Below are 23,664 nucleotides of genomic sequence, written 5' to 3' on the forward strand. Positions count from 1 at the left end.
GTTGATTTAGGACCAGATAGCACTGCATTTTGGTTTGTTCTTGTGTTTGCCAATAGGCCATGTAGTTTTGTTTTGACTGTGTTATAATGTAGTTTATTCTGATTAATTGGATGCTCTGGTCCTGAGGCTTTAGTGTGTTAGTAAAACAGGTTTGTGAACTCAGCCCCAGGACCAGCTGGATGAGGGGGCTCTTTTTTTTCTCAGCTTTTGTAGTTTTCCCCTGGACATGTAGAATCTCTCTCTCTCTCTCTCTCTCTCTCTCTCTCTCTCTCTCTCTCTCTCTCTCTCTCTCTCTCTCTCTCTCTCACTGTCTCTCACTGTCTCTCACTGTCTCTCACTGTCTCTCTGTCTCTCTGTCTCTGTGTGGCGCAGGGGTCTAAGGCACTGCACCTCAGTGCTTGAGGCGTCGCTACAGTCATTGTAAATAAGAATTTGTTCTTAACTGACTTGCCTAGTTAAATAAAGGTTCCATTTAAATAAAAATAATCTACTGGTGTTGAGAGCCTTTTGAAGGGGGCCGAGGGGCTACTAATAATGACTAGAAGACAATGGAGTCAGGACAGACACCACCAGGGTGTATGTACAATGGAGTCAGGACAGACACCACCAGGGTGTGAAGTACAATGGAGTCAGGACAGACACCACCAGGGTGTGAAGTACAATGGAGTCAGGACAGACACCACCAGGGTGTGAAGTACAATGGAGTCAGGACAGACACCACCAGGGTGTGAAGTACAATGGAGTCAGGACAGACACCACCAGGGTGTGAAGTACAATGGAGTCAGGACAGACACCACCAGGGTGTGAAGTACAATGGAGTCAGGACAGACACCACCAGGGTGTGAAGTACAATGGAGTCAGGGCAGACACCACCAGGGTGTATGTACGTGTGTGCATGAACCTGTTTTTGGCTAAGGGGTTTGTGTGGACGTTGAGAAAGCTTGAGAATGTAAAATGTGCAAAGTACTTCGTAATATCTAGATGCAGTTCTAACAAATGTCCACACAGGTGCATTGTTACTCCAAAACTTGAAGTAGCTGTAGGGTTGATGTTGCAGCCTGTTTCATTTAGTTATTGTCCAGTTTTGAGTTTTATCAATACCTATTTACTTACTTATCTAAATGTTCAAATAATTAATATACTGTGTTTAACATTTTAAACAATTGGGAAGATTGGTAGAAGGTAACTATTAGGACAAATCTGAAAAATGCTTGATTGAATCAAATTTTACCTCACTTTAATTATTTTTTTTATCTAGAGATCTCTGACCATTCTTGATAGGCTTACAGGGTAGTCTTTTCTATCTAGTTGCCTTGTTATCCCTTTTGAATATAACCTTCTTTTAATGTACACCTAAACCCCTTTTGACAATGTCATTTCTGGAGATATTTTGTTTATCACACTTAATATGTTTGATTTGGTTCAATCTCGATCAATGGCTCTCTTTGCCCCGGTAAGTACTTGCTTTTCTCATACAAGTGACAGTTTTAACTACTGTGGCTGCTCTCTCTTTGTAGAGTTAATTTGATTAATTCAAAAAAAAAAATGCCTAAGCGTTGCTTGAATATATGTAACTGCTGTTCTAATTTTGTATGGACTAGGCCTACCAATGAAAACATGAATGCGTGTACTTGGCTTTAGGAAGTGCATGAGCAGTATGCATTGTATCAAGGACAGAAAATGTTCCTGCGGCCGCGTGTTAATTGGTCCGCACCTCTGGGGTCGCAAATGGGATCATGAGTGGCTGAAAGGTGTTTGAGTAAGAACGGAAAATAATGTTCACAAGTGGATGATTACTTCTGCCACATGTTAACCCAACTCCTGGAGAATGGCCCAGATTTTCAGATCCGCATTCACGAGGGCTCCCAACCTGGACTGGAGGCCTTTTCATAAAGGGCAGCCCCTCTCCTCTTTGCAAAGTGTTTTCACATTCTATGGACTTCATCCTTTCCACTTTCCCATATCCCACACACGTTATTCCCCATTGTTTGACTTCGGTGAATTGGCGAATTGAATTGGTTATGGAGCTTCCAGATTTGAATCATTCGATTTCTGACAATGGTCAAGTTTTCCAAGGGAAGAGACTCAGAGAAAACATTTGCTTGATTGTGTCATGGCTGAAATGATTATGCTTCTACAATTTGGCCTATCACAGTTGTTATTTGCAATCCATAAATTAGGCCTACCCTTTGTCACAATATTTGCAGCATAAACCTCAATAAAATGTTGTAAACCTATCATTTTTCACTGTGCTGGTAATAATGTTGTTGTTTTTTATAAGAACATGTCTTATGTTCTCAGTGAATGATAAAATAGTCTATATTCTTGGAAATATTTTTGTAAAACAGCTGCTCAATATTAGATTTATTTAATTTAACCTACCTACCTTGGTCACCCGACTAAATCTTTCAATGACTTCCTGATGACCAAATAAATAGAGCCGATACTGGAGCTGTGTCTTCTTGTCATCTGGATATCTTGTCATTTTTAGATGCAACTCGTGTTTTATATTTTATAAATAATATATTGAATTGAATTTATATTGAATTGAATTTGCTTTGGGTTAATACTTCTTCAAATCTATAATCCCAACCGTGTAAATGAGTTTGAGTTCCAGATACACGGTAATAAAACACAGTTAACATTAGATGTGTCAATTAAGACTCTTAATCTTTCTGTATTTGTAGGTACCTTTATGCGTTGGGACAGAGAGTTTGGAAACGTTGGAAAATAAGATATTTTGTTCTTGTCCAGGTAGGCTAAATGTCATGATTCATTGGCACTTGTTTCATTGAGAATAATACAATAGTTTAAGGTATACTCACCAAATGTATAACTTCTAACAGATTGTTTCTTCCCAGTGGACTTTTTTTTCTTTTTGAATCATGAAGCAACACATGTTGACCATGGAGAGAAATATGCAGCAATCTATAAAAGGGAGACGGAAAAAACTGTAGTGTAATGCAAACATATATTTTCTGGAAATTACAATCTCTTATACTATCTCAGCTGATTCCCATATTTAAAAAACATAGCTAAATGTGTTTTTACTAATTATAATGCAATTTTATACAGTGTGTTAACCCTTGTTAACTGTTGCAGGTCAGCCAATACACCTTTGCAATGTGCAGCTATAGAGAGAAGAAGTCTGAGCCCCATGAACTGATGCAACTAGAAGGTTACACTGTGGACTACTCCGACCCCCAGCCTGGTACACACACACACACAGGTAACTCACTTGTTACAACACTCACACTAACGCTATGTTAAGACACTATACCATACCTTATCTATCCATCCATCTTGTCTCTTATGTTATGACCATCTGCACCACATCTCTCTCTCTCTCTCTCTCTCTCTCTCTCTCTCTCTCTCTCTCTCTCTCTCTCTCTCTCTCTCTCTCTCTCTCTCTCTCTCTCTCTCTCTCTCTCTCTCTCTCTCTCTCTCTCTCTCTCTCTCTCTCTCTCTCTCTCTCTCTCTCTCTCTCTCTCTCTCTCTCTCTCTCTCTCTCTCTCTCTCTCTCTCTCTCTCTCTCTCTCTCTCTCTCTCTCTCTCTCTCTCTCTCTCTCTCTCTCTCTCTCTCTCTCTCTCTCTCTCTCTCTCTCTCTCTCTCTCTCTCTCTCTCTCTCTCTCTCTCTCTCTCTCTCTCTCTCTCTCTCTCTCTCTCTCTCTCTCTCTCTCTCTCTCTCTCTCTCTCAGGTCTCCAGGGTGGTCGAGTGTTCTTCAATGCGGTCAAGGAGGGTGACCTGGTCGTGTTTGCCAACGATGACGAGCAGGACCGGATGCTGTGGGTTCAGGCCATGTACCGCGCTACAGGCCAATCATACAAACCAATTCCACCCACCCAGAACTGCAGAGCAGGGAACTCCCAGCCATTCACACCAATCTCACTGCTCAGTAGGTTGACTTCAACAGCATGTATTCCTTTATTCTTGAAAAATAAGATCATATAAATGGTCATGACATTTTTTACTTAAAATTAACGAATGTTCAGTTTGGCACACTTGCAAGATTCAGTATTTCATCTAAAATAAGTTGAAATTGAATGTTCACACATGTATTTGATTGATTTAACTGCACAGGACCATCCAATATAAAATTAATTTGGTTGGAGGCAAGTTATCTGGTTTACTGTGAAATGTATCTCTCCTGTGGTAAGTTGCAGATGTATACAGGGTAAAAATAGCCATTCAACCAGTTTTGAAAAGTGAAAACAGGACATTCTGCTCCATTGTACTCCACTGTAAAATTCAAGGATGATAATATATCTAACTGCATCTGTAGCGGTCTTGAAATTGAATCAAACCCACAACTGTAGCAAGTCCCATGGTCCAACCAACTGAGACATCGGTATTGTGCACTCACCTTGTGTATAAGCATCACCAAAATAAGATTGTGGTTGTGTGAAACATTTCCTCTTTTTTTATATATTGATTGTTCACAGAAAGAAAATAAACAAAGTGACTGAACAAATTCAAACAGATGAATGTCTAACCCACTTGACTGGAGAGGAGATGAGACTCTATGACAAGGCAAAGTGTTCAGTGCTGTAGCCAGAGATGGGACGTTGATCGACTGAGCTATCACTGGAACACACACGCCAGCATGGGGCTGATTTAGACCGTTAGCATGAGCATGTCGAGCCGCTGCGTGTGTGTGTGGCAACACACTTTTCTCCCATCAGTTGAGAGAAAGAGAGATAGAGAGGGAGTGTGTTTTCTGACACCAGAGTCATTTTGATAATTAAAATGCACGCACGTTCGTGGGGTTTATTGAGTCTGTTCTGTATTTTTATACTGTTTTTTTCTTCTCTTTTTGTTGGCATTATGCTACGGAATGTGATGGGCTCTTGGAAATAGCTCTTCAACTGGGAACAATCAGAAGTGTGTGCAGTCCTCTCTAATGATGGTGTGTCAGAGCTCACGCACCCTGGAAGAATTTTCCTGTAGTGTGATTTAAAGGTTAAAAAACGAGCTAATAATCACACACACACACACAGTAAAATTACACTGTATACCAGTCGTCCTTGTCATCTTCGCACTCCTCCTCACAGACACACACACACAAACAAACCTACACACACACACACACAGCATAGGTGTTTTGCAACGTGGGTGTTTGTTGAAGGTCAGCGTTATCCTCAAGGAGATTTGAGCCCATTAGAGAATGCCAGGTTGCTACACCATTAATAATATCCTTGCGTTGAGTTCAAATGCTGCATTTGAACATTGGTTTCAGTAATTGAACACTCTAAGACACAGACTGTAGTAAACATGTTTTTGTTTCGCTGGCCTTCAATCATTCACTCATCGTTTGCGTGAAACAACACCATTTTAATATGTATAGTCAGACGTTATTGACCGGGATTTAATGTTGTATGGAGATGTTATCGGTATATATGTTTACGTCATAAAAAGGCCATGCTGACCATATAGATATAGTATAAGATGAGTTAAAAAGTTTTCGACCACTTTTGTTATATGCATGAAGGTAGTTTTAATTGATTGTCATTTCCAATAATGTATTGTGAACTTAGAAGAGAAGTCGCTCCTGATTCGCATATCTTTTCCCTTCCGTGATTCGCGGATTTGTGGCACATTCATCATGCTGATCTCTGTCAAGGTTCTTGTCAGTTTCTGTTTTGAAAAGCAGGTGTTTGAAGTTTAGGACTAAAGTCCAACCTGTCTCATAGTTTTAGCCTTTCTCATATTTTAATTGACAGCCAAGTCTACCAGGACAGCTGAGACCTCTGAGCAGAGTTCTTACTTAAGGTGTCGGTGTGTGCATGTGTGGCAAGGAGCGATGCTGAGACTCCGATAACCTGTCCATTCGCATCTGTCACTCCCCTCAGTTCCCATGCCGGGCTCGCTCGAACAAATCAAATCACTCCGCCTGGTATACCTGAGATGTTAGCGCTCGGTGTCTCTCTTCGCCCACGTTGATAACCTGTCATCATCATATCTGCCACCTCACTGGGAGACATGCCACATGGATATGACTGCTGCCGTGACAACGCTGATGGGGCTTCAAAGAGAAGGATATGAAGAGAATGAGCGCCAACCCCCTGCACCTCCCCCTGTATCCATACTCTCTTCCCTAGTGCCACACCAGGCGTAAGGGATATACTCCTTCAGCTACAATTCAACAACTCCAGAGACACACATAAGTTGTTTTTGTAACAAAGTTGCTTTGTAACACACACACACATCACAGTACATACCCTCTTCAACCTATCTAGCCCCATTCACCCACATACAAACATACGGACACACAGACACAAACACACTACAGTACATACCCCCTTCAACCTGTCTAGCCACATTCATCCAACACACACGCCAACATACCCCATTCATCCACATACCCCCCCACACACACACACATTATACACACACTCTAACTGATCCGACTCCAACACACTCACTGTCACACACACACACACACACACACACACACACACACACACACACACACACACACACACACACACACACACACACACACACACACACACACACACACACACACACACACACACACACACACACAACATATAGACACACACACACAAACACATATTCTAACATCCCCCCTCCCCTCTTCTACAGATAATACTGTAGCTGGAAGTTAAAGATGACACGGATCAATAGGATTATTCCTAGTGACTGGATACATTAACACCCCCCTCCTCCTCATCTGTACATAATACTGTAGCTGGAAGTTAGATGTTATGGTTCAATAGGATTTCTCCTAGTGACTGGATAAATTAACATCACGCCTCCTCCTGCTGCCCCTAAATCAATACTGTCTCTCCCTCCCCGTCTCATCATCAGCTTTAATCTATATCCATTTGTCTTGTGTTCTTTAGAATCTTCTTGTTCCTCCATATCTGCACGCCTTAAACCAAATGACATTAAGGACACACCGCATTTAGGGTAACACATGTAAAATGACCTACATCAGAATGAAAGAAAACGGGGGCCAAGGGAGCCAAAGGGCAGGAGTACAGAAAAAGCAAGTGAAAGACAGAAGGAAAGAAAAGGGAGAGTGTCGATTCCGAGTTGATTGTGGGGATTGCACTTCTGCTGCCTTTTTTTATTTTTTTTACAAAAGCGACAGAGGAGGGTGGAGGGGGAGACGCAAATGTCTGAGAGAGCGCTTGCAGGCAAAGCACGGGGCTTTTCTCCATTCATACAAGAGTGGTGGACGAGACAGAAATGGCAGCGTTAATAAAAAGCTATCACTATTGCTTGTCTCGGGTGTGAAGCCGCGGTCATTGGAGGCGTGGGGGCAAAGATTATTTTCTCTACAGCCTTGGTCTTTTGTGGGACCATGTGTCATGTGAAGAAAAGTCGGTCCCAAATGTATTTCTACAATATGGAAAAAGAGAGAGTGTTAGGCTTTTCATGGGGGTTGCTCATTCTGCTCGACACCAGCCATTAACTGGGACGAGTCTGAAAGGACTGGAAGTGAACCTGGGCACATACAGGGCTGTCGAATCTGCCCTCATCCTTTCTTTATCTCTTTCACCTTCTCCTTTTTTCCTCTCAGTGTGTTTTCCTTATTTCTGTCTCTGACCTGGCATCATTGCTTCTAGCTGTTTATGGATGGTACAGTTGAAGTCAGAAGTTTACATACACCTTAGCCAAATACATTAAAACTCAGTTTTTCACAATTCCTGACATTTTAATCCTAGTAAAAATTCCCTGTCTTAGGTCAGTTAGTATCACCACTTTATTTTAAGAATGTGAAATCTCAGAATAATATTTCTTTCATCACATTCCCAGTGGGTCAGAAGTTTACATACACTCAATTAGTATTTGGTAGCATTGCCTTTAAATTGTTTAACTTGGGTCAAACATTTCAGGTAGCCTTCCACAAGATTCCCACAATAAGTGTGTTGAATTTTGGCCCATTCCTCCTGACAGAGCTGGTGTAACTGAGTCAAATTTGTAGGCCTCCTTTCTCTCACACGCTTTTTCAGTTCTGCCCACTAATTTTCTATATGATGAAGGTCAGAGCTTTGTGACGGTCACTCCAATACCTTGATTTTGTTGTCCTTAAGCCATTTTGCCACAACTTTGGAAGTATGCTTGGGGTCGTTGTCCATTTGGAAGACCCATTTGAGACCAAGCTTTAACTTCCTGACTGATGTCTTGAGATGTTGCTCCAATATATCCACTTAATTTTCCTGCCTCATCATGCCATATATTTTGTGACGTGCACCAGTACCTCCTGCAGCAAAGCACCCCCTCAACATGATGCTGCCACCCCTTTGCTTCAAGGTTGGGATGGTGTTCTTTGGCTTGCAAGTCTCCCCCCTTTTCCCCGAAACATAATGATGTTCTAACAGTTCTATTTTCGTTTCATCAGTCCAGAGGACTTTTCTCCAAAAGTACAATCTTTGTCCCCATGTGCAGTTGCAAACCGTAGTCTGGCTTTTTTTATGGTGGTTTTGGAACAGTGGCTTCTTCCTTGCTGAGGGGCCTTTCAGGTTATGTTGATATAGGACTCGTTTTACTGTGGATATAGATACTTTTGTACCTGTTTCCTCCAGCATCTTCACAAGATCCTTTGCTGTTGTTCTGTGATTGATTTGCACTTTTCACACCAAATTACGTCTAGGAGACAGAACACGTCTCCTTCCTGAGCGGTATGACGGCTGCATGGTCCCATGGTATTTATACTCGCGTACTATTGTTTGTACAGATGAATGTGGTACCTTCAGTCATTTGGAAATTGCTCCCAAGGATGAACCAGACTTGTGGAGGTCTACCATTTCTTTCTGAGGTCTTGCCTGATTCCTTTTGATTTTCCCATGATGTCAAGCAAAGAGGCTCTGATTCTGAAGGTAGGCCTTGAAATACATCCACAGGTACACCTCCAATTGACACAAATTATATCAATTAGCCTATCAGAAGCTTCTAAAGCCATGACATAATTTTCTGGAATTTTCCAAGCTATTTAAAGGCACAGTCAACATTCCCACTGGAATTGTGATACAGTGAGTTAAGTGAGAGTTAAGTGAAATAATCTGTCTGTAAACAATTGTTGGAAAAATTACTTGTCATGCACAAAGTATATGTCCTAACCGACTTGCCAAAACTAAAGTTTGTTCACAGGAAATTTGTGGAGTGGTTGAAAAACGAGTTTTAATGCCTCCAACCTAAGTGTATGGAAACTTCCGAATTCAACTGTATGTGCATTGATGCGTTCTTTTCAACGATGTTCTCTCCCTTCCCTGTCCATTCACTGGCTCTTTGTGTGACATTGAAAATATCCATCCTTAGAGACAGACAATGAGATGTAGGACACAAACACATAAAAACACATACACAGGCTCTATGTAGGAACAGTCATTAGGAAGGTCCACTGAAAAGGTGACCCTTAAGTTTCAAGGTCAAGGCTTATCCACCGCTGACCAAATGACTTACCTTTTTTCAAGTGATGCTTTACCAAGACTAAGAATATCAGTGTCGTGACGAGACGCGTTACATGCTTGTGTTTGTGTCACTGTTTTTTCTCACATACTCTCGCTTGTTGCAAGAGTTTCTGTCAGTTTCTCATATTTACAGCTGAAATTTGGAAACTGGATTTCACAGAGTATCTCAAGCCAATGGAGGTGGGAACTAATAACCAAAGCAGCGAAAAATGATGGTGCCAATGCAGTCAAATAGATTTCCCTCCGTTTTACACTCCAGTTTCACGGTTGTACTCAAAGGTGTGAATTGCTGTGAGCAGATGTTCCGTCATTCTGTCTGCCTGTATGCTGGGATTTGATTTGAACAGGAGGGGTCTGTGCTGTCGGGGCTTGCAAAGTTGCGCTCCATTGTTCAGTAAAATTATCTATTTTCATTGATGGAGATGCAGGATGGAATGGATTTTTTTGGTTAACCGTTTCTCTATAGATCTTCTACTCATTCGGCCTCTTACCCTCTCTCTGTCTGCTTTTACTCTCTCACTCACTCTCGCTCACTCTTTTTTTCACTCTCCCACTCTCCCAGGTCTGGATTGCTCTCAGACGCAGGGGGTAGAGGAGCTGATCTCTGCGGTGCCCTGTCGGTTCGACCACGCCGCCTTGTTCCCTTTTCTGCAGAAGCAGACCCTACAGCACCGGATGAATGACTCCTTCTCCTGCCTGGTGAGAGAAAGAGAGAGAGGGGCAGATAAAGATGGTCCTTAATTGAATGTTTACTTGTCTATATGCCAGACATTTCTGGAAAAAAAGGAGACAGGACTCCAATTTTGGGAAGGGGAGAGAGAGTGGGAGAGAAATCCTCTGCTAGGCCTAGCTTTAGGACTCGATGTGTGCAGCAAGAATCTCAAGCCTCGGGGGTTTGTGAACTCTCACACTCAATGTAGGGGGATAAACGGTGCTAATCAATACTTCCCAAATAGAAACATGACCCTCACAGACAACTGCTGGGCCTATTACATTTACATTTACATTTAAGTCATTTAGCAGACGCTCTTATCCAGAGGCCAAATTGGTGCATACACCTTATGACAACAGTGGAGAGGAAGCCAAAAGCCATGCATGGCACAGAGAAGGGGTGTGGGGGGTGTACTTGGCCATATGTGCAATTCATATAGTGGTCAATTCCCTTTCAATTTCAGGAATTCAGCTATATGCAGATTTTGAATGTGAAATGTGTAAATAGGCCATCTTTCAGATTCAAAATCAGATCCAATCCCTTTATATACTGCTATTGAGATTGAGTTGAGCATTGTCTCAAACAAACATCCGGTGAAAGTGCAGAGAGCCACATCAAATAACAGAAATACTCATCATAAACATTGATAAAAGATACAAATGTTAAACATACGAATACAGATAAACTTCTCCTTAATGCAACCGCTGTGTCAGATTTCAAAAAGGCTTTACAGCGAAAGCACACTATGCGATTATGTTAGGTCAGCTCCTTGCCACAGAAACCCATACAGCCATTTTCTAACCAAGGAGAGTGTTACAAAAGTCAGAAATAGCATTAAAATGAATCACTTACCTTTGATGATCTTCATCTGGTGGCACTCCCAGGTCTCCATAGACAACAAATGTTTGTTTTGTTCGATAAAGTTAATCTTTATGTCCAAATACCTCCATTTTGTTAGTGCGTTTTGTTCAGAAATCCAAAGGCACAATGCGCGCTCTCAAAACCAAGACGAAAAGTCAAAAAAGTACAATAAAAGATAGTAGAAACATGTCAAACGATGTTTAAATTCAATCCTCAGGTTGTTTTTGTCATAAATAATAAATAATATTTCAACCGGACTAAAGCTTCGTCAATGGAAAAGGTAAACAAGAAATGCCCACTCTCGATCACGTGCTTGGTTCATGGATGGACATCTCCACTGTCCTCTCATTGAAAGCAGTGTATCACCCTCATTTTTCATAGTAAAAGCCTGAAACAATGCCTAAAGACTGGCCACACGTAGAGGAAGCCACAGAGCTCGTAAACTGGGTCCTAAGTCTTTGTATGGTGGATAGGCTTTCAATGGAAAAACAGCTTTTCAAAATAATAGTACTTCCTGGTTGGTTTTTCCTCTGGTTTTCGCCTGCCATATTAGTTCTGTTATACTCACAGACATTGTTTTAATAGTTTTGGAAACTTTAGAGTATTTTTCATCCAAATCGACTAATTATATGCATATCCTAGCTTATGGGCCTGAGTAGCAGGCAGTTTAATTTGGGCACGCTTTTCATCCAAAATTCTGAATGCTGCCCCCTACCCTAGTGAAGTTAACATGGGATCATATACTTACAACTAAACTGGATATTATGTGAAAAAATACAGTACCAGTCAGATGTTTGGACACACCTACTCATTCCAGGGTTTTTATTTTTACAATTTTCTACATTGTAGAATAATGGTGAAGACATCAAAATGACAAAATAACCCATATGGAATCACGTAGTAACCAAAAAGGTGTTAAACAAATCTAAATATATTTCAGGTTCTTCAAAGTAGCCACCCTTTGCCTTGATAACACATTTGCACACTCTTGGCATTCTCTCAATCATCTTCATGAGGTAGTCACCTGGAAACATTTCAATTAACAGGTGTGCCTTGTTCAAAGTTCATTTGTGGAATTTCTTTCCTTCTAAATGTGTTTGAGCCAATCAGTTGTGTTGTCACAAGGTAGGGGGGTTATACAGAAGATTGCCCTATTTGGTAAAAGACCAAGTCCGTATTATGGCAAGAAAAGCTCAAATAAGGAAAGAGAAACAACAGTCAATCATTACTTTAAGACATGAAGGGCAGTCAATACGGAACATTTCAAATACTTTGAAAGTTTCTTCAAGTGCAGTGGCAAAACCATCAGGCGCTATGATGAAACTGCCTCTCGTGAGGACCGTCACAGGAATGAAAGACTCAGAATTGCCTCTGCTGCAGACTATAAGTTCATTAGAGTTACCAGTCTCAGAAATTGCAGCCCAAATAAATGCTTCATAGAGTTTAAGTAACAGACAAATCTCAACATCCACTGTTCAGAGGAGACTGCGTGAATCAATTCATGGTCGAATTGTGGCAAAGAAACCACTACTAATGGACACCAATAAAAAGAAAGAGTCTAAATTTTAGATTTTTGGTTCCAACCGACGTGTCTTTATGAGACACAGAGTAAGTGAACGGATTATTTCCGCATGTGTGGTTCTAACTGTGAAGCAATGAGGAGGAGGTGTGATGGTGCGTTCCTCGTGACACTGTCTGTGATTTATTTAGTTTTCAAGGCACACTTAACCAACATGGCTACCACAGCATTCTGCAGCGATACACCATCCCATCTGGTTTGCGCTTAGTAGGATTATAATTTGTTTTTCAACAGGACAATGACCCAACACACCACAAGGCTGTGTAAGGGCTATTTTACCAAGAAGGAGAGTGACGGACAGCAGCATCAGATGACCTAGCCTCCACAATCACCAGACCTCAACCCAATTGAGAAGGTTTGGGATGAAATGGACTGCAGTGTGTGTGAGTGAAGGAAAAGCAGCCAACAATTGCTCAGCATATATGGGAACTCCTTCAAGACTGTTGGAAAAGTATTCCAGGTGAAGCTGGTTGAGAGAATGCCAAGAGTGTGCAAAGCTGTCATCATTGCAAAGGGTGGCTCCTTTGAAGAATCTCAAATATAAAATATGTTTTGATTTGTTTAACAATTCTTTGGCTACTACTTGATTCCATGTGTTATTTAATTGTGTTGATGTCTTCGCTATTGTTCTACAATGTAGAAAACAGTAAAAATATAGAAAAACCCTTGAATGAGTAGGTGTGTCCAAACTTTTGACTGGTACTGTATATTTAGCACGCATTTTCTTGTCTGTGTGTTTGTACACATGTAAAGGACACTCTTGAAAAGTGAGTCATGTTAAAAAGGTTAAGTTTGAGGCTTGTGACATCTCCCCCCCACACACACACATGCATGAAGACTCTCTAATGCACACATACTAAGATTCTTCCTCATCAGTGTGAATGTGTTGCCAAACTAGTAGGTGGAATGGCCAGTCATGCTGAAACTGAATTATTATTCAGACACACACACGCCCACACACACACACACACCCTCCTCTCACCACGACACACCTCCTCCTTAGCCCTAGCAAAGCAATTAAGATCATTTTAATTAGAAATATCACAGCTGATGAATAGCTCATAATTGCTTTGCGCTAGTCACATGAAGCTGAATACACTTGAATGAGGCCTTGAGAACAATGCTCAGAAAACAATTTGCTCTGTCAAAACCTCTGTTTGACAGAGCGTATTGTGCCTTCAGAAAGTATGACTTATTACACATTTTGTCATGTTACAGCCTGAATTCCAAATTGATTAAATCGTATTTTTCCCTCACCCATCTACACACAATACCCAATAATTACAAAGTGAAAAGATGTGTTTAGACATTTTAGCAAATGTATTCACACCCCTGAGTCAATAATATTACATGTTAGATTCGCCTTTGGCATTGATTATAGCTGTGAGTCTGTCTGGGTAAGTCTCTTTGAGCTTTGCACACCTGGACTTTACCATATTTGCCCATTTATCATTTTCAAAAGGTTCCAAGATCTGTCAAATTGGTTGAGGATCATTGCTAGACAACCATTTAAGTCTTGACATAGTTTTCCAATCAGATTTAATGGGAAAATCGAGCCAAAACCACAAATTCCTTTAATGTACAGTGTTAACTAACACTAATATTTGAGAACAATATTTTTTGAGAACCTATGTTTCATTTTTGCATTATAATAAGGTTGGTAGCAACATGGAAAATCATTGTAGAAATCTGTTGCAGCTCAAGTCAACATCAAAATCCACAATGCAATGCTCTCTCTATGGGCTGGCTAGCCAATGTAGCTATCACAATAATACCAAAGACAGTTTTAACATGTAACGTAGATAGTTAGTGCATTTTGCTTAGGCAATTTTACAACTAGCAATGTAGGGTTGTTGTCCTTGTTGGAAGGTGAACCTTCGCCCCAGGCCAAATCGTTAAATCTTGGTTTTTTATCAGACCAGAGAATTTTGTTTGTCATGGTTTGAAAGTCCTTTGGGTGCCTTTTGGCAAATTCCAAGTGGGCTGTCATGTACCTTTTACTGAGGAGTGGCTTCTGTCTGGCCACTGTACCATAAAGACATGATTGGTAGAGTGCTGCAGAGATTGTTGTCGTTCTGGAAGGTTCTCCCATCTCCGTAGAGAACTCTGGAGCTCTGTCAGAGTGACCTTCAGGTTCATCGGCCAGTATTGAAGTCTGATATGTATGATAGATCGTTTCGTGATATATAATTTTCCTATTATCTTCCTGTGTAGTGAGAGTGACTTACCGTCCAGATTTCTGACTGCTTAAATGGCAATAAGTCAGATACTCCTGAATACATTAAATGACCCAGGGAATCGATAGAACATCACTCAGAGATGCACAAGACTAATATAACATTCAAAATGGGTGAACCTTTCCTTTAAGTCAAAATTGTAACTCAGACACTCAGGAACATTCACTGTCTTCTTGGTAAGCAACGCTAGTGTAGATTTGGCTTTGTGTTTTAGGTTATTGTCCCGCTGGAAGGTGAATTCATCTCCCAGAGTCTGGTAGAAAGCAGACTGAACCAGGTTTTTCTCTAGGATTTTGCCTGTCCTTAGCTCCATTCCTTTACATTTTTATCCTGAAAAACTCCTCAGTCCTTAATGATTATGAGCATACCCATAACATGATGCAGCCACCACTATTGGATTTGCCGGACAATACACTATCTTTGTATTCAGGACAAAAAGTGAATTGCGTTGCCACTTTTTTCAGTATTACTTTAGTGCCTTGTTGCTAACAGGATCTATTATGTACAGGCTTCCTTCTCTGTCACTGTTTTAAAGTCACTATTGGCCTCATGGTGAAATCCCAGAGGGGTTTCCTTCCTCTCTGGCAACTGAGGATGCCTGTATTTTTGTAGTGACTGGGTGTATTGATACACCATCCAAAGTGTAATTAATAACTTCACTATGCTCAAAGGGATATTCAATGGGTGTGTGTTTTTTTTCTATTTTCATCTAATGTATTTAGGCTTGCCATAACAAAGGGGTTGAATACTTATTGACTCCAGACATTTCAGCTTTTCATTTTTTATGAATTTATAAAGAAAATTGGAAAATATAATTAGACTTTGACATTATTGGGTATTGTGAGAAGTCCAGTGACAAAAATGATATTTTTTTTTAAATTCAGGCAGTAATGCAATTATTTTGGGAAAAAGTCAAGGGGTGTGAACACTTTCTGAGGGCGCTGTAAGTCAACTGTAGCTGTCATAATGTAAATGAGCAGTTCATCATCTAGTGACATGAAGCAGTGTTTAAAAAAAAAAGATTACATACATTTATTGAATAATTAGATTTTTTTTGACTTCTATTTCCCTCACTAACTTTAAACATCATCTATCTGAGCAGCTAACCGATTGCTGCAGCTGTACATAGTCCATCTGTAAATAGCCCACCCAATCTACCTACCTCATCCCCATATTGTTTTTATTTACTTTTCTACTCTTATGCACACCAGTGTCTCTACCTGCACATGATCATCTGCTCATTTATCACTCGTGCTAATCTGCTAAATTGTTATTATTTCGCTACTATGGCCTATTTATTGCCTACCTCCTCACGCCATTTGCACACACTGTATATAGACATTATTTTTTTCTGTTGTGTTATTGACTGTACGCTTGTTTATTCCATGTGTAACTCTGTGTTGTTGTTTGTGTCGCACTGCTTTGCTTTATCTTGGCCAGGTCGCAGTTGTAAAGGAGAACTTGTTCTTAGCTAGCTTACCTGGTTACATGAAGGTGAAATTTAAAAATTAAAAAAAATGTTTTTAAAACAAATATATATAAATGTGCACACAACAGCCTATGTTCAACAGGTTAGGTTTTTCAAAAGGTGACACAACAACTTTAATTCTAGCTGGTTCCATTTTGCGAGGGGTCACATTTACAAGAGCTATGACACAGAGTTGACCAAGACCAGGCCAAGCAGATCTTTTGTCACTCAGCACACAGGAACCATGTTCGTTAGAGAGAGCTAACGAGGCAGTCAGCTCGTTAATGGCTAATTGAGCGGTCAGCGCCAAGACTTGAGTGGGCCATCTGTTTGTCACAGTGGAACATCTTGTCACATGCTGCCAGGCTGCAGGGCGCTCGGCTGTATTCTTTTGTAGTGTGATATTAATAGATCCAACAGAGAAATAGAGAACGATTCAGATGGAGAGAGGGAAAAAGAGAGAGACAACGATTCAGATAGAAAGAGAGAACGATTCAGATGGAGAGAGGGAGAAAGAGAGAATGAATAACTAAAGGGGGAGGGAGAATTGGAGAGGTAGGAGTGACAGAGCGATAGAAAAGGAAATGAAAGAAAGAATGCCTAAAAGGAAATGTGTGCTAAATGCCTCCTAGTCAGGTCATATCCAACTGTCTTAGTGGAGCCTGTTTTGATTGACTGTACAAAGAGTCTGCCAGTACATTAAGACATTAAGGAATCCTATTGTGTCCCAGTCCCTATCAGGATGGCTCAAGGTTGCTTTTATTTTCAGTATGAGGAAGACCAAAAAATTGGAGACGCTTACATGTTGACCAGACCGCGCGTGTCCGCGGGGATTTTGTCTACCCACACCAGACGCGATCAGGACACGCAGGTTGAAATATCAAAAACAACTCTGAACCAACTATATTAATTTGGAGACATGTCAAAAAGCATTAAACATTTATGGCTATTTAACTAGCTAGCTTGCTGTTGCTAGCGAACTTGTCCTGGAATATAAACATTGAGTTGTTATTTTACCTGAAATGCACATACTCTTCTACTCTGACAATTAATCCACAGATAAAAGCGTAAACCAAGTTTGTTTCTAGTAATCTCTCCTCCTTCATGCTTCTTTTTTGGACTTTATATAGCGGTTGGCAACCAACGTTAAGGTGCATTACCACCACCAACTGGGCTGGAGTGTGGACCTCAGTTCATCTTTCAATCATCCACGTGGGTCTATGCTCCTCAAAATGAATGAGGAGATGGCACGTGCGTATATGCTCCTAAAAACCAATGAGGAGATGGGAGAGGCAGGACTTGCAGCGTGTCAAGCATCACAAATAGAACCAAGTTATATTCTAGCGCCTGGCTGCGCAGACGCTCATTGACGCACGCAAGCATTGTGGGTGCAATGATTGAATAACATATATGTGTACATTTATTTTGCAATGCGACACGAGCGGCGTGGGCAGCATATTATCATTTGTATCCATCGACATGTTGTTTCTGACAAAAAATATGAAAAAAGTATTTTATATTTATTCAGCCTTCCATGTAAAAGTATATCAAGAGTATCATTAATGTGGAAATAGAAACTAGACAAACTCAGACAGGGGGCACAGTATTGCGCATGTCTGGGTTGCTCCCAAATCAAACCATAGCCACCCAAAGAGTCTCGGTTACTATGCCAGGGATCTATTGGCGTTGTCGTGGGCGACTGCTCAGCGGAGGTGCTAATTTGTTAATATTCCTTCCGAGAGGAGTCTTAATTAGGTTTGTAAGATTCATGACTACTTTTGTTATTATGCGCAGGATGAATGAACTAATGAATGTTCCAGGATTTCAGATCGCTCCAAACTTCCTATTTCACGCGTGACATTTTTTTTGCCAATGAATTAATTGTTTGTTGTTAACCTTGCGCTCCTTTGTTTATTTGTTGGAAATAGTCTGGGAGTTTCTCTTTAAAAAAAAAATCCACTGAAAACCACTAATTCTTATAATTTACAGTGTTAAATAACACTCATATGTGAGAACACAATTTTTTGTGAACAAACGTTTCATTTTGTCGTTGGTAAGGTTGGTAGCACCATGTGAAAATCTGTTGCTGCTCAAGTCAACTACAAAACCCACTGCCATTGTCTCTATGGGCTGGCTGGCTGGCTGGCTGGCTAGGTAGCTAGCTAGCAAATGTACAGTAGGTACACACAATAATACCAAAGTCAATATCAGCATGTGAAGTAGCTAGTTAGCTATATTATTGCCTGAACAAACTGCACAATCAATTTAGTCTGGAATCTCACCATGTTCAACCTGCAGATCGATGTGCCTCACAGAGTGTGACATTCGTAATGGCCATGCAACGGCACCATGCAATGCACCCTGGACTAAAGAGGCAGACAAATAGGAGAAATGTGGTGGACCTTCTGTTAAATTACACATAGGAATATCGCAAAAAATATGATCAATATTGAAATCTACATGTATGTTAGACAATTTCGCAATCGAAAAGTTGTTTTCCTATTAACTTCCAGTGTATTGAGAGCTGCTTTATCGCAATGCTGCGTCATGCCGGCCAAATTTCTGCCTGCTTGAACAGCAATAGTTCGGATACACATGAAACATGAAATGACCCAGGGAATCAATATAACATCTCTCAGAGATGCACAAAAACAATATAACATTCAATATGGGTGAATCTTTCCTTTAACAGCTTATTGCAGAGGGTTGTATCTTAGCTGTATGCTCTATTTACAGTGATAATTGAGCTTCTGTCATAGCTCCTGCTTTAAACTCATAGATTGCCTTTATTTTTTTGTTTGAAGATGTGTACTCTAGTTTTGAAAATGAATGTGTACTTTAGGTTTTAACATAAATGAATTGTTCAATTAAATACAAATCATCTAGTTTCCAATCAATAGAATGTTGGCATAAAAGGCATAACTATGGCCCATAGTCTGGTCTAATTGGAATGCTCTCTTCTATGGATCCCTTGACTTTTTCCACATTTTGATATATTACAGCCTTATTCTAAAATGGATAAAAAATATTTTAAAAATCCTCAGCAATCTATACACAATACCCTTTAATGACAAAGAGAAAACAGGTTTTTAGACATGTTTAAAATACATTTAAAATCAAATAAAACAGACATACCTTATTTACATAAGTATTCTAACCCTTTGCTATGAGACATGAAATTGAGCTCAGCTATATCCTGTTTCCATTGATCATCCTTTAGATGTTTCTGCAACTTAATTGGAGTCCACCTGCAGTCAAATCAATTGATTGGACATGATTTGGAAAGGCACACACCTGTCTATATAAAGTTCCACAGTTGACCGTGCATGTCAGAGGAAAAACCAAGCCATGGTGTCGAAGGAATTGTCTATAGAACTCTGAGACAGGATTGTGTCCAGCCACAGATCTGGGGAAGGGTACCAAAAAATGTATGCATCATTGAGGGTCCCCAATAACGCAGTGGCCTCCATCATTCTTAAATGGAAGATGTTTGGAACTACCAAGACTCTTCCTAGAGTTGGCCGCCCAGCATAACTGAGTGGAAGCTACTCCTCAGTAAAAGGCACATCATAGCCCACTTAGAGTTTGCCAAAAGGCATCTAAAGACTCTCAGACCATGAGAAACAATATTCTCTGGTCTGATGAAACCAAGATTGAAATCTTTGGCCTGAATGCCAAGCGTCACGGCTGGAGGAAACCTGACACACTCCCTACGGTGAAGCTTGGTAGTGGCAGCATCATGCTGTGGGGATGTTTTTCAGCACCAGGGACTGGGAGACTAGTCAGGATCGAGGCAAAGATGGAGCAAATTACAGAGAGATTTTTGATGAAAACCCTGCTCCAGAGAGGTCATGACCTCAAACTGGGTCGAAGGTTCCCCTTCCAACAGGACAACGACCCAAAGCACTCAGCCAAGACAATGCAGGAATGGCTTCGGAACAAGTCTCTGAATGTCCTTGAGAGGCCCAGCCAGAGCCCGGACTTCAACCCGATCTAACATCTCTGGAGAGACCTGAAAATAGGTGTGCTGCAACACTCCCCATCCAACCTGACAGAGCTAAAGAGGATCTGCGGATAAGAATAGGAGAGACTCCCCAAATATAGGTGTGCCAAGCTTGTAGCATTATACCCAAGAAGACTTCAGGCTGTAGTCTCTACCGAAGGTACTTCAACACAGTACTGAGTAAAGGGTCTGAATACTTATGTAATTTTCAATTTTGTATAAATTAGCAAACATTTTTTTTTTTTTTACTATTTTTGCTGTCATTATGGGGTATTGTGTGTAGATTGAGGGGGCAAAAAAACAATTTAATCCATTTTAGAATAATTCTGTAATGTAACAAAATGTGAAAGTGAAGGGGTATGAATACTTTCTGAATGCACTGTACATCCCCCGCTGTGGTGGGGATCATGGTTCGATACCCACATCAGCCCTACACATGTCGAATCCCTTTATTCTTCCCCCTACTTATCTGCTCCCATCCTTTTACAAGTATATTCAAATGTGTGTAAGTGGTTCGGAATTCCAATCTCCGCCCCCCAAAAAAGAAGCCGTAATTATCTATCAATTGTTTTCAACAGATTCCAGTCAGAGACCATCTGTGGCAGGCTCCCCAATAACTCAAAGCTGTCCTCTCTAGCCTGTCTTCTGTTTGTGTCCACAGGGATGGTTCAGTCCAGGTCAGGTGTTTGTGCTGGATGAGTACTGCGCCCGCTACGGTGTGAGGGGCTGCCACCGCCACCTCAGCTACCTCCGGGACCTGATGGAGTACTCTGGGAACAACGTCCTGGTCGACCCCACCCTCCTGCATTACAGCTATGCTTTCTGCGCCTCCCACATTCATGGCAACAGGTACATTCATTGACAAGCTCCACGAACAAGTTACAAAAGTGTAGTATACTGTTTTAACTGTTTGATTAACTGAAACGTTGTCTCCGGAGATTCAGATGGTCAGTGTCAAGAAAACAATATCAATAACTCGTAAAAAGACTCGATGTTGTTCACACACTTCCATTCATTGCCCCTACACACAGACAGTGCATTTGGAAAGTATTCAGAGGGAGGGTAACAGTAACCAGGCCTCTCTCTCTCCCACAGAGGGGAGGGAGAGCTGCTGGATGGTCGACCGTTCACACTCGGTCTTAAATTAAGCAGGAGAGAACTATCTCTTTACCCTTTGGTATCAACTAAAGGAATGCCTTTGACACAGAGTTTTGGGCGGCAAAATTGTCTAACGTCCAAAAGTGGACAATGGAACAATAATTCTAACATGGGGAATGTGATGGAGACAATTAATGTCATATTGTTTTTCATTTTGTGATGTTATTAAAAACTATGGACCAAATACTGTAACTTGGAAAGAATACCCCCTTTATATGTCAAGTTTCCATCCAATATGTTGTACATATAATATGAAAAATGAGGAAAGTATTTCTGTTAAGAGAGGAATGTGATTTTAGGAGTCATAAGAGATCACTTCTAATCGTATCCTTTGCACAGTAAATAGCCACGCCCCGAGTGAGGTCAGAGAGCTTGTCAGCATGACGGAACACCCCTTTTGGCCAGAGTACATAAAAAGCCTTTAACGAAATGAACATTAGACCAGGAAACGTGAGGTGAGAGCTACATATTTTAATGTAGCTGTAGCTCATGTCCATCCTGGTCCGAATCCTGAATACCAACACGAGGAGGAAGAGGTGAGAAGCTCACCTCAGACAATCACTGGTATAGCTGATTAGCTGTCTTTAGTCAAGATATTGAGAAAAGCGAATCTAAGTGAGACTATCCTACTACGCTCATCACCAATGGGAATCGTCGGCATGGCAGGTTATCTTCCAGAGTGAACAACAACAGAAGACAGGAAAGGCAGACCCCTTTAGGACAATCAGAGCCATACAGCCGGAAGGCCAACAACTTTCAGAGAAGACTTGGTTCCCACCGAGATAAATGACGAACAAAGGCATTTCACACTTACAGTTGAAGTCAGACGTTTACATACACCTTAGCCAAATACATTTAAACTCAGTTTTTCACAATTCCTGACATTTAATCCTAGTAAAAAATCCCTGTCTTAGGTCAGTTAGGATCACCACTTTATTTTAAGAATGTGAAATGTCAGAATAATAGTAGAGATAATGATTTATTTCAGCTTTTATTTCTTTCATCACATTCCCAGTGGGTCAGAAGTTTACATACACTCAATTAGTATTTGGTAGTATTGCCTTTAAATTGTTTAGCTTTGGTAAAACGTTTCGGGTAGCCTTCCACAAGCTTCCCACAATAAGTTGGGGGATTTTTTGCCCATTCCTCCTTACCGAGCTGGTGTAACTGAGTCAGGTTTGTAGGCCTCCTTGCTTGTACACGCTTTTTCAGTTCTGCCCACAAATTTTCTATAGGATTGAGGTCACGGCTTTGTGATGGCCACTGCAATACCTTGACTTTGTTGTCCTTAAGCAATTTTGACACAACTTTGGAAGTATGCTTTGGGTCATTGTCCATTTGGAAGACCCATTTGCGACCAAGCTTTAACTTCCCGACTGATGTCTTGAGATGTTGCTTCAATATATCCACATAATTTCCCATTCTCATGATGCCATCTATTTTGTGAAGTGCACCAGTCCCTCCTGCAGCAAAGCAGCCCAACAACATAATGCTGCCACCCCCGTGCTTCACGGTTAGGATGGTGTTCTTTAGCTTGCAAGCCTCTTCCTTTTTCCTCCAAACATAATGATGGTCACTATATAACGATTGTCGCATTTCTTCAAAAAGTGTGATCTTTGTCCCCATGTGCAGTTGCAAACCGTAGTCTGGCTTTTTATGGCAGTTTTGGAGCAGTGGCTTCTTCCTTGTTGAGCGGCCTTTCAGGTTATGTCGATATAGGACTCGTTTTATTGTGGATATAGATACTTTTGTACCCGTTTTCTCCTGCATCTTCACAAGGTCCTTTGCTGTTGTTCTGGGGTTGATTTGCACTTTTCGCACCAAAGTACGTTCATCTCAAGTAGACAGAACGTGTCTCCTTCCTGCGCGGTATGATGGCTGCATAGTCCCATGTTGTTTATACTTGCGTACTATTGTTTGTACAAATGAACGTTGTACCTTCTGGTGTTTGGAAATTGCTCCCAAGGATGAACCAGACTTATGGAGGTCTACAATTTTTTTATGAGGTCTTGGTTGATTTCTTTAGATTTCCCAATGATGTCAAGCAAAGAGGCACTGAGTTTGAAGGTAGACCTTGAAATACATCCACAGGTACACCTCCATTTGACTCAAATTATGTAAATTAGCCTATCAGAAGCTTCTAAAGCCATTACATAATTTTCTGGAATTTTCCAAGCTGTTTAAAGGCACAGTCAACTTAGTGT

The 23,664-nt window shown here is 40.9% G+C and overlaps 1 protein-coding gene across 4 annotated transcripts in view; it reads left to right on the plus strand.

Moving 5' to 3' along the window:
• The window catches only part of LOC118396467 (calcium-dependent secretion activator 2-like), a 237,686-nt gene that overhangs the window by 141,959 nt on the left and 72,063 nt on the right, over window positions 1–23,664 (plus strand). For all 4 annotated transcript variants that reach the window (XM_052465503.1, XM_052465505.1, XM_052465504.1 and 1 more), the window contains exons 9-13: window positions 2,688–2,754; window positions 3,103–3,229; window positions 3,700–3,897; window positions 10,005–10,141; window positions 20,964–21,151. In XM_052465503.1, the coding sequence (XP_052321463.1) occupies window positions 2,688–2,754; window positions 3,103–3,229; window positions 3,700–3,897; window positions 10,005–10,141; window positions 20,964–21,151 (717 nt within the window). The remainder of the gene's footprint in view (window positions 1–2,687; window positions 2,755–3,102; window positions 3,230–3,699; window positions 3,898–10,004; window positions 10,142–20,963; window positions 21,152–23,664) is intronic.

The sequence above is a fragment of the Oncorhynchus keta genome, chromosome 17 (assembly GCF_023373465.1).
Source record: "Oncorhynchus keta strain PuntledgeMale-10-30-2019 chromosome 17, Oket_V2, whole genome shotgun sequence".
NCBI lineage: Eukaryota > Metazoa > Chordata > Actinopteri > Salmoniformes > Salmonidae > Oncorhynchus > Oncorhynchus keta.